This window comes from Notolepis coatsorum, assembly GCF_963971535.1.
Source record: "Notolepis coatsorum genome assembly, chromosome: 8".
Classification (NCBI taxonomy): domain Eukaryota; kingdom Metazoa; phylum Chordata; class Actinopteri; order Aulopiformes; family Paralepididae; genus Notolepis; species Notolepis coatsorum.
The window spans coordinates 24,031,500-24,044,020 of NC_140172.1; the positions used below are offsets into that span (position 1 = coordinate 24,031,500).

Sequence of the window (12,521 nt, forward strand, 5' to 3'; positions counted from 1 at the left end):
ATAGCACATACCACCAAAATCACACATTGGCCCATGCCTACTAGACGCAAAGTATATCGGTTGTCAAGCTGCAATTTGTATGTTGTGTTGTCACGATACCAACATTTTGACTTCGATAGGAAAGGTAATGGAATATATTATTAGATGACAGAACATGAAAAATTCTTTATACAATTCTTTAATTCATTATAATTTAAATGCTATTGAAACGTAAATAATAAAATTATTCTGTTACAGCTGCTGAGCTTAGCTATATACTATTATTAGCTACTGTCCATCAATATCTTCCTTTTGAATGAAATAGGTTCAGGAGAGAGAGATGTAGGGAGAGGGAGCGAGACACGCATACAGCCCCCCCCCCCTCCCTCACTATGCCTCTGAGCGTTCCCAGGGATAGCTTACACAGGGATTAAAACGCTCCGTCCTGTGCAGTCGCAACTAGGGGTGTAACGGTACACAACCATGGTTCGGTACGTACCTCGGTTTTGAAGTCACGGTTCGGTACAGTGGGGGAAAGTTTGGCTTTCCATGTTCCACTCAGGGGTGATGTAGTGTGCAGTAACTAATTGTACTTGTAGGGCTGTCAACAAATATTCTATATTGAAATTAATAATTGATTTGTTAAATAATTTTTTTTTAAATAATTATATTAGATTGTGAAAAAAAACAGCCCCCGGTCGGCGTACCTTTACACCACTAGTTGCAACAGATTTTCCATCAATTGGCTACCTGTGTACAAAAGGCTGGGAAATTATTTAGCGGACTATCCCTTTAAGATATCTTGTTGTATGTACCTCGCTAGTGTTGTGAGCTCAGAACAAGAGTTTAAGTTCAGTTTGAGACATACGCTAGTTGGAAAACTGACCGTTAATATAGTTATTTCTTTCATGTGGGATCCAGTCTGAGATCCAGATTGTTGAGTCAATGACAGAAAGTAAGTGGCCGCAGTTTATTGTTTACCTGCAAATTTAACTGTTCAGTGTGATTTGACTGGAAGAGGCGCTAAGTTGGCTAAAGTGATCCTTCTTATGATTGAGCTAATATACCAACCGTCGTTATTAGGGATACCCCGATCACGTTTTTTGTCACCGATCGTCTATGAGCCATATCGGCCGATACACTGCCGATACTGATTTGGTTTTGTTATAGCAGCTGGCAGTATTATACTGTAGGTCTAACACAGGCATTCTCAAAGTCCGGACTCCGGTCCAGATCCGGACAGAACCACAACTGTCTCTGGACTCTGGAGCAAATTATACTTTTCATATGTATTATGTATGAGATAGCGCCAACACGCAACAAGTCGAAATTCTCCGCTATATCCACTACAAGCAGCGTCTTTGCATGTCCAACAGCTCCACTGTCTGTGCGTCTGTCTACTCTGCTTTGGTCCAATAATAATAATGTGGAATAATGTGGAACGTCCTACCCACAGCCGTAAAGGAATGTAAATCCCTACCCTCCTTCAAAACCGCTCTTAAAGAGCACCTACGGGTGGCTGCAATTAGAAACTGGTCCTGGTAAATGTCCAAACTCCCTCCGATGTAAAGTTTTTTTCCCCCTCGGATCAGGGATAGAATTGATACGATTTTATCGATACGATTCCATTATCGATTCCCTTATCGATCCCCGATAAATTTATAATTCAAATAAATAAATTGGAAATGCAACATGCAACTTGACATTTCTGATTGTCATTTATTGTTGAGCCCCATGTCAGAAAAATACAAAAACTGTAACAATCTTTTTTTAACTATACACTTAAATAAAATAATGTATTTCAGATTCTCTTAAACTAATTTTTTTATTTCTTTTTTGAAATTTTTTATTCTTAAACAACCCTTGTGCAGGCCTTGCGCCTTTCTTGTGCTTTTTGCCTTTTTTGTGTTTGTGTGCACTGCACAATGGTGGCTGTGTTGATGATTATGTCATGAAATTGGGTCCATGTAGTTATTTTACATATATTTTCAATATGTCAAAAGATTATCATTTGAATCTCTCTCAATAAAAAGTTATACATATTAGCTTTGAAGAGGACCCTAGTGGCAATTTTCGTGCCATTGACTCCCATGTTAAACGCTGTTCCTTGAATCTGTAATTATACATCTAATTATTCATTTAAAATATATATAAAACAGATTTTTTGAAGGACAGAGACTTTGTAGAAAGCAATCACCTGCTTTTGTACAGAAGATGGCGCAATTTCTCTATGTTCCCCCTTACAACAGGGATATACAAGTGTCAGTATGTAGGCGGAGCGCTCGGATTGGTACAGCCTTGATTTACAGATATCTCTGCGGGGGAGGGTCGCGGTGCGTCTCGTGTGTGTGTGTGTCCGCCCGCCAAGTGGGCCAAAACAATATTCGCGTGAGGCGGTGTTTGTTTACACAGGTGCGACTGATGAAAGCAATTGTTCGGGTGATGCGTGGGTTGTTTACCACAGGTGCGACTGATGATGGTAAGTGCCACATAATCACATAAAACTAAGGTCTACTCTGTTAGAATTACGTGTTCACTACTGAATTCATCCAAGACAAGACACATATAGATTACTTCACCCATTTAGCATAGCATTTAGCGTATATTCATTCATATTCACACATCCATTCATTCACACATAATCATTCATTCACATACACTGTACATCATGTCCATGAACGCTGTCCAGGCCCTAGCCCAGGGGTCAGCAACCTTTACTATCAAAAGAGCCACTTTTCCCCCGTCCCACAAAACGCAGTGTATAACGTTTTATATATCCCCAAGCATACCCCACATTTAGCATAAAACGCCTGACAATTGCATACCCAAAGTAATTTGCGATTTTTTATAGTTTATACTTATAGCACAGTTTGTTGCATTAATGGGATTATAAATCAACAAAAAGAGAAATTTTGACTTTTTATTGCTGTTTTTACCTGTTATAACAAAGGAAAACCTCAAACTCTTATTAAGAGGAGAAAAAATACTGGCTGTGTAGACCTATTTTTAAATAAAACACAGAAGAGGAGACAACACTGATGTCTGTAGACCGACTTTGAAATAAAACCCTGAACTATTCAGGTATATTTGAGTCCTTCCCTTATTTGTTGAACATTATAGAATAAAAAGTAGTCCACTTTGAAAAAAGACTACCATGTGTAGACCTACTTTGAAATAAAACACAGAAAAGGAGAAAAAACACTGGCATCTGTAGACTTACTTTGAAATAAAACCCTGAACTATGCAGCTCTATTAGAGTCCTTCCCTTATTTGTGGAAAATCTATCAAATAAAAAGTAAATTTTTTGTTGTTCGCAAATTTCGCACCACATATCAGGCATACAGGTAAGCCTTTTGTTGACTAAATATCTTAGTTGATGAAATATTTTTTCATTTCAGTGTCACAGTATGACATCGATCTCCAAAAAAAGAAAAAAAAAGTTAAAAGCGAACGAGGAGGAAGGCCCCGCATCTAGCTCTGAGTCGGGCGAAGGGGAGGACGACGCCGACTGGGTCCCGGACGAAGTGGAGGTGGAGGTCGAGGAGGACGAGGACATGACCGCCGTCCAGGGAGCCGCAGCTGATAGGCTAAAGAGCCGCATGCAGCCTCGGAGGCGCAGGTTGCTGACCCCTGCCCAAGCCCTATTCGATCTGATGAACGAGGAGGAAGGCCCCGCATCTAGCTCTGAGTCGGGCGGAGGGGAGGAGGACGAGGTGGAGGCGACGAGGAGGAGGAGGAGGACGAGGACAGCGGTGATGCCGCCGGAAAGGCTGCCGCTCCGGGCTGGCGAGGAGGACGAGGACATGACCGGCGTCCATGCCCTAGTCCTATTCGATCTGTTGAACGAGGAGGAAGGCCCCGCATCTAGCTCTGAGTCGGGCGAAGGGGAGGAGGACGAGGACGAGGTGGAGGAGGACGAGGTGGAGGAGGAGGACGAGGACAGCGGTGATGCCGCCGGGGAGGCCGCCGCTCCGGGCTGGCTTTCCCGCAGCGGCATAGAGTGGTCTCCGGTCAGTGACCTGACCCATCGCTACCTGCCGACAGCCGTACCTCGGCCCGGGATTACGAGGTATACATTTGGTCATTTAGCTGTACGAAAGTGTTGAGTGCTATACAGTGTAGGATAATAGGACAATTATATTTTTATTTTATTTTTCATTTTAGGTACGCCATCGCTCGTATTTCGGAGCTGGAGGACACGGTGACATTCTTCATCACTGAAGAAATCGTCGAAATAATTGTCACAATGACCAACCTCCACGGTTAGTTATTTTATCTTAGTAATTTGTAATTACTTTTATTGTAAGTAATCATGTCATCTGTATATGTGATAATAAATAAATAAATCTCTTGAATATTGAAGGGCGTCGGGTGAATGCCCAGTGGAGGGACACCAACTTGGTGGAGGTCAAGGCCTACATTGGGCTATTAGTCCTTGCTGGTGTGTTCCGCTCCCGGGGCGAAGCCACCCGGAGTCTGTGGGGCAAGAAAACCGGCCGGCCGCTATTCCGGGCCACCATGTCTCGTAAAAGGTTTGCCCTTTTATCCCGCACCCTCCGCTTTGATGACCGGACGACCAGGGATGGTCGTCAACCCGATAAGGTATTTATTATTTCATGCCTCGTGTTGCTAATCTGTGCATTTATTTATTTATGTATGATATATGATGTGAGACTAATTGTATTGGCCTCATCTAATTTCTTTTTGGTTTATCTTGTTTGACTATATAGCTGGCACCTATCCGCAATGTGTGGGATAAGTGGGTTGCGCGGCTTCCCCTGGCCTACTACCCGGGCACCGACGTCTGTGTCGACAAACAGCTCGTCGCCTTCAAGGGGCGCTGTTCCTTCAGGCAGTTCATGCCCAGCAAGCCGGCCAAGTATGGGCTGAAGGTAATAATACGAATAATAAGAATAATAATAGTTGGTTAGACTAGAAGTCTTTATTTGTCATGCAGTGTCATGCACACACACGCGAGATGGGCGACGCACAGGAACACACACACACACACATGCACTGAGTCGCTGATGAAATGTCTTTCTGCACTTTCCCCAGGTCTGGGCCCTATGTGATGTTCAGACGTCATACGCCTGGGCCATGCAGCCATACCTGGGCAGAGCGCCCCCAGGTGCCGCACCGGAGAAGCATCTGGGGAAGCGGGTGGTGACGGACCTCACGGCTGGCCTGGGGGCAGGCCACACCGTCACCACAGACACATTTTTTACCTCGTATGAGCTGGCCATGGAGCTTCTGCGGAAACGAAAAATGGCTTTGGTGGGCACCATGAGGCGCAACAAGCCGGAGCTGCCTCCGAAGGTGCTTAGCATCAAGGACAGGCCTGTGCTGGACTCCCGCTTCGGGTTCACGGCCACGGCAACGGTCGTGAGCTATGTCCCGAAGCGGGGGAAAAATGTCTTGATGCTGAGCACCAAGCACCGGGAGGAGGTAATAATACATTTAATTTGTAACGCACCCTACATTCCTGAGAATCTCAGAGTGCCACAGAAGAATAAAATATAAATAGATATACAAAAATAAAAGACATAAAAAACTAAAAAGTCCTTTCTAAACAGGAACATAGGAAACATAGGAAGCCCCAGATCATACTTGACTATAACTACTGCAAGGGGGCGGTGGATAACCTGGATAAGGTATGTATTCTTATTTTATAGTGCATGCCTGGTGTAATTATTCTGTTTATTTATCGATATATGATGTGAAAATTAGGGAGGAGATATTATTTAATTTTTTTAGACTATTGCGTAATTTCTCCATGTACGACGGGTGCCGTCTAAATGTGTGTTAACACTTATTTGTTTTTATCTAATTTTATTTGGTTTATCTTATTTTTTATTTCAGCTTGTGGGGACCTACAGTTGCCGGAGGGGGACGCGGCGCTGGCCGATGAAGATGTTTGCGAACATGCTGGACGTGTCCCTCTATAACTCATTGGTGCTGTGGCTGGCCATTGAACCTGGCTGGAACAGCAAAAAGAAGTACAGACGGAGGCGGTTCCTGGAGGAGCTCGGAACAAAACTAGTCATGCCACAGGTCGCCCTCCGAGAAAGATTTCCCCACGGGCTAAGCGCTGCCGCAATGGTCAAGGAGGAAAGGGACTCCGCCGTCCAACAATCCTTTCCCATACAACAATCCTTTCCCATTGGAGCTAAGCGGCAGTGCCATCTCTGCGTGCGCAAAAAGAGCCGCCTGGAGCGGCAATGTCACAAATGCAAGCAGGCTATATGCAAGGATCACAGCCTCGCTGTGTGCAACAAGTGCAATAAATAAAAGGTATTATAAAGAAATCTATTTGTCATTTTTCAATTCAGGTATTTTCATAAACGTTAGCGTTTCGCCATTTCCTGACCAATATGCGTAAATTCTTTTTTCTAATGAGCACATAATGTGAGTATAATGTGCAGCTGGTTGAAACGCTGGGATATTATGTATAAAATGTAGAAATGAATATTTTTATGTACGTCAAATATACTTCCCTCAGAGCGAGCCCACTTGTGTCACCAGCTGGATCACTTAAATTTTTATTTTTAATTTTTTTATTTGTTTATTTGGACGGGACAATGCGAAATTAATGAACACTGGAGTGTAAAAATTGCCGGATTTAGCACGAGGCTAATTTCCATCCGTTGTCCCCAAACATAAAAACAGGACTAGAAACAGTAAGAAATGTACAAATACATAAAAACAGGACACATAAAAACAGTAAAACATTTTACAAATACATAACAGCATGTCACATGTGTTCACATGACTGGTTGGACTTCAGCCATTTTTTTAGTTGCCCTCTAAAAGAAGCAAGGGTGGGACTTTCCCTTATGGAAATGCGGAGACTGTTCTATGTTTGACTGCCTTTTATGGACAGGATGTTTTGGCCAAACGTGGTCAGTCTACGCTGGACCATGCAGTCACCTCTGGTGTCTGACCTGGTGCAGAGTCCAGCGTTTCTTTTTTTGTAGATGAATTCCTGTAGAGGAGGGGGAGCTAGTCCATGTAGGCATTTGTAGATGAAACGAGAGCTTTTTAACACTTTGGCTTCCAGGAAACGTGTTTAGACGTCATTGCCGGCCATGCTCAAGTTGTATCAATATTTCAAAAATCTGCGATCGGATTCATATGTCCCCTCCGCTGGCCTGAGATCCACCAGGAGGACCCACTGAGCTCTCTGGCGGTTCAGGAGCGCCATCTGGTGGCCGATCGGCGCAATCGCTTAAACAGGAAGTGGCATAGAGGTTGTGCTGGACGTCCGTATTACTTCCGGGCACTCGCTATAGGTCCCGGCATTCTAGCTCGTCACAATACACAGTGATCGATTGCCAATAACTCGATAAACAACATGATTTGGACGTATATACCATTATACAAGCTGGAGATGGACCGGGTAAATCTACATCCCATAATGATAAGATTTCTACTCTACGATGATCGCCCAACGGCGCGCGGAGACTGGGGTGAGTTTTAGCGTGTAACGTTACCGTCTTCGATACTAACTGCTATTATCAACATTTGACCCACATTAGATGATTGGTATAACGCTGCCCACGGAATTATAAACGCCCCCTAGCCCATCCGGTCAACATCAGATGACGTGTAGTAACTTCTAGAAGTACGTCTAGTTGGAATTTTTTATATCGCGCTGATTGCCATAAAACTGTATTGCATCATCAATATAATGCATTTGGGGCTATAGATCACGTTCTGGAGAAAGCTGCAGAAAGAGATGAAAACATACTTATACATTAGACCATACTTTACTATGAATATGTGAATGAGAAAGTTTAACGTTGCTACACAATGAACAATACATATAGGACTTTGAATGGGCCCTAATAATGGCAATGTAGCAATAGAATTTAAAAAGTTATAGCCATGCAAAGAAGGGGTACTTCTCCATAGACAAATAGAGCCGGCAACCTATGGTATATCATGGATTTAACCCAAGGCAACCAAAGTGTTAAGACTTTGAAATTTTCAAAGCTCAAAAAGCTATATTGTTTCAAACTATTGCAATGGTGGTATGCCAATGGTTTCCTGGCAAATACCTTGATGGCTCTATGATAAAACTGTTCGATGTGTTTCATGACAGTGACACCAGCAAATTACCAGTTTGTGAAGCAGTATTCAATATGGGAGAATATCATGCAATGAAGATACGTTTTTGCAGCATCAACTGTTAAGGCCGGATTTGTCTAAAATTAATTGTGCGTTTCACTTTTTGACATGTTTCTTAAAGGATAGGTTAGAGTCCAAGATGATGCAGAGGTACTTTAAATGGGAAACCAATTCCAGTCCCCCCCCCCCCCCCCCCCAGAAACACATTAGATCTTGTGATTCTGACGTCGTTTGCTGAACATCATGCACACAGTTTTTTTTGTATTTAGCAGTAGGCATGAGTTTTGCAACCAGTGTTGGACCTTGTTCATTGCATTTGAGAGGTTACATGAGATCGGGTCAGTTTTTTTTACCATGTACAAAAATGACTGCGTCGTCATCGTACATCTGTACATTGAAGTCAGGGCATATGTCCGGCAGGTCATTGATGTACAGGGAAAACAGCAATGGCCCAAGGATCGATCCCTGTGGCACACCGACTGGATTGTCAAGATAAGGAGATTTGACACCATCAACCATGACACATTGTTTTCTGTTTGTTAGGTAAGACTTAAACCATTGAATTGTATCAGCAGAGAAATTGAAATGAGACAACTTTGCCAAAAGTACTTGATGGTTGACAGTGTCAAACGCCTTTCTAAGATCCAGGAACATATGGGTTTTTGTCCAACATATATTTAACATTTTCAATAAAAACACAGTTTGCCGACTCAGTGGAGTGCTGAGCACGGAAGCCAAATTGAGGTGGGTGGAGTGGGGTGTGACCTTTGTCCAGATGTTTAATCATAAGTTTCAACACCCACTTTTCAGCAACCTTAGATATGGTGGATAGGATGCTGATTGGCCTGTAGTTGGCTACCAACATCCTGCTACCAGATTTAAAAATTGGTGTTACCGTGGCCACCTTCCAGGTACCTCCTTTGAACTGATCGATTGATTCACTAATATGGTGATAGGTTTTACTAGAGCGTCGGAGTGTGTTTTTATAAAATCTGTGTCCAGGCCATAAGTGTCCCTGGCCTTAGAGCGTTTCAGCGCCACAATGATTTTTCTTACCTCATCCTCTGTTATTTCCTCCAGCTCAAAGAGGGGCTCGGCTTCCACAGTTGGGCTGGGTGATGCACCAGAGGGGGCAAAGAGTTTTGTTATTTCCAATACACTATTTAAAAAATGATTATTAAAAGTACACGCCAGTACAGTGGGGTCTTTAATCAGGATGTCGTTGACTTTTAATTCCAGGATGTCATTTACCTGTTTGTTCTGTTTACCTAGTAATTAATTTAAGATATGCCATACCTTTTTACCGTTACACTGATAAAAAAAGTTGGCTTTGGCCTTTCTTAAGGTCCGAGTCACCTTATGGGTACATTTCTGCCTGTCTGTCGACAGCCCAGATTTCAGGCTTTGTTTAAGGAGTGAGTCCCTAAGCCGTAGTAGTGAACTGCAGCTTTGGTCCCACCAGGGGAGGTGATGCTCCTTCCTGGCCTTTTGGCTTCCCCTCCTGGAGAAAGAGGACATTATTTCTTTGATTTTATCTGTGAACAGACTACAGTTTGTCTCTGTGCTGGCAGAGGAAAGGGTCTCATCCCAGTTTTTTAATAGCATCTCCAAAGCATTGTTGCATGTTTTTGGGGATGAAGTTAGAAGAGGATTTTTTTTGGTGCATTAAGGAACTGTTTTTTATTTAATTTCCTAGTGAAAAAAATAAAATTATGGTCAGAAAATTGTAGGTTTTTAGCAATTCTGTCAGCTTTGTTTGTGAATAATAGGTCTATCCTGGTTTGGGAGGTTTTGGTTACTCTGGTTGGTTGCTCAATTAATTGTACTAGGTTATGGGCATCCATGGTTTGCTTGAGGTTCTTTCTAATCCGTTTATCATCCCAATTTATGTTAAAATCTCCTAGAATAATGGTCTCTTTATTAGAGTCACAGGAGCTTTAACTGATCATAGAATTTTTGGCGGTTGGTTGTCTATAGAGGCAAATCAAAAAGAAGGACATTTCATTTGACAGTGATTTCTACACCAACACAATCGAGATTAACATCAGTTGACCAAACAATTTCTTTGCAGGCAAGTGTGTTCTTGATATAGAGTAATACACCCCCACCTTTGCCCTTAATCCTATCCTTCCTGAAAACATTGTATCCTGGCATGGATACAAGGGCTTCTGGAGAAGACTTTTAACCAGGATTCCGATATACCTAAACAATCAATATTGGAATCAAGCAATAGATGCTCTAACTGTTTGTTACCAAGACTGCGAAATTTAAGTGTGTTGACAGAGTCTGGCTATGGGGCGACAATAATGTGGTCAAGAGGCATGGTTTCTACCTTCTGCCATTAATCAGTGTGGTTTATTATTTGCATGGTAAGGCAGCAGTACATGAGTTCTCCTCTCCGTGAGAGGCAGGTGGGAAAGAGGTAGAGAGGGAGGAGACATCTCCTTAAATACTCTCCACCTGGTGGTAGCATTAGTGGCTCCGCCTATAGCGCCCTCTAGTGGAAACAGTTATGTACAGTCAGTGGAAACAGTTAAATACAGTTAGACAGTTACTTGCAATCCTACATAGAACCTCTAACTTTAACACTCCCACTTAGGGTTGTATAGCACACTGTATAACTTCTTCAAAAACAATTTACAAAGAAAATAATACAGTTCAGAACATCAAAAAGAATATGGCAGTCAATATTTACACACCAAACATGACCTCTGCAAATCTCATCAATTTCAGTTTGGAAACAGGTTTCGTCATAGTGTCTGCTACCATGTCGTCCGTTGGACAATAAATCTGTGTCATTCTTTCTTCTCTGATGACAGATCTGATGAAATGATATTTTATATCGACATGTTTACATCTCTGCCGGCACACGGGGTTTCTAGCAATCGCAATGGTTTTGATTGATTGATTGATTGATTGATTGAAAAGTTTATTAACAGATTGCAGAATGGGTACAGTACAGTACAGCTCAATACATACAATTGTTAAGGGGATGCAGACCAGAGAAAGACTTGTCTTGTTTACATCAGGGTCCCCCATTTTCAATTCATCATAACATATATGACATACAGATACAGTACTGCTACATGCTCAGGACTTCATTAAGCATACCATTTGATGGAGAAGCATAATACAAGGTGGGAATGCTTGTATCAAGGTGATGCTCCCACAGTTAGCATACCAAGTGATCAATTGCATATTTGCATCTCGTTATGTTAGTCATAGCCTATTTATAGGCTACTGTTGTTTGACAAAAGACACTCATTAGCGCCACTCGACTCCTATACAACCAAATAAGTAGTATGCTATTCATTCAGTTGTCTGTGTCAATGTCTGTCAATAGGTAGTAGCCTACTACTATTCATTCAGTTTCTCAGAAGAAACGTGTCAGACTCAGCTGAGCTCCCGATCGACGATATCCGTTGAGTTCATTGTGTGTGTGTGTGTGTGTGCGTGCCGGGGGGGGGGGGGGGGGGCGTGAACCGACTCATCACTCCGCCAGAGTTCCCCTTCGCATCAGTGAAGACGAGCTGCGAAATACAAGAAGTAAACAAGTGTGTTCTGTTGGACATTTCTGTGGGGATTATTAGACGTTGTTTGCGGATTCAACCAAGGCATTCAAGGTGAGACTGTAGCAATATTCCTTCTAGATAACGCTCTCTTAGCTAACGAGCTAACGTTATTGCATGTTCCGATTCACAGTGTTTACAAATCAGTGTTTCCCCTACCATTGCCTTGGCGGGGGTAAAAAAAAGTATAAAAAAATATATATAATAATATAATGTTGTCGAGCTAGCTAAATTATACATACATCAATTTTCATATAAATCAATCTTCACTAAGACTTTAAAACGGTGGTGCGGCACGGTCTACGGAGACGCAGCAAAAAGCTACCAAATCCATTCCGAGACAACTCCGAGACTGACTGAAGTCTCAGTCTCTCCTTCAAGTAGCCAAACGTTACACTATAAAAACCAACTGGATAGTTGATATATGAACTGGATAGTTCATATAAGCCACTCACTTTCTGTGTGTGTGTGTGTATGCCCGTCCCAACTCTGGTCTTTGGAAAGTTGAACTGCATTGAACTGAACTAAATTGGAAAAAAGAAACCTCATAACCTAACTGGCACTGAACTACACTGGCATTGTTTGCAGATGTACACTGTTATTAAAGTTAGTTAAAAACATAATTTTGTATAGTTTTCTTTGGTCAAATCCAAAAAGGAAAAAAATATAAAATCAGAGAAATCCGAAAACGGGAAAATTAAAGACAGAGAAATCCGAAAACAGGAAAATTTTTATCTGAAAAATTTAAACGGATTTCATAGGGCCCTAGTTAAGGTGAGTTAATAAATTCACTCTGAAAATCTGCTCCGCTCTGATAAACTGACTCTTCGGTCAGAGCGTCCAGTG

General features: G+C 42.2%; 1 protein-coding gene across 1 annotated transcript in view; it reads left to right on the forward strand.

Moving 5' to 3' along the window:
• Positions 1 to 6,267, forward strand: part of LOC311233359 (uncharacterized protein) — a gene marked incomplete at its 3' end in the record, with an annotated part of 40,113 nt that extends 33,846 nt beyond the window's left edge. The window contains exons 6-12 of the mRNA XM_084320335.1: positions 3,378 to 4,048; positions 4,144 to 4,241; positions 4,343 to 4,581; positions 4,710 to 4,871; positions 5,035 to 5,424; positions 5,553 to 5,630; positions 5,839 to 6,267. Of these exons, the coding sequence (XP_084176461.1) occupies positions 3,378 to 4,048; positions 4,144 to 4,241; positions 4,343 to 4,581; positions 4,710 to 4,871; positions 5,035 to 5,424; positions 5,553 to 5,630; positions 5,839 to 6,267 (2,067 nt within the window). The remainder of the gene's footprint in view (positions 1 to 3,377; positions 4,049 to 4,143; positions 4,242 to 4,342; positions 4,582 to 4,709; positions 4,872 to 5,034; positions 5,425 to 5,552; positions 5,631 to 5,838) is intronic.
• Positions 6,268 to 12,521: the final 6,254 nt, after the last annotated feature.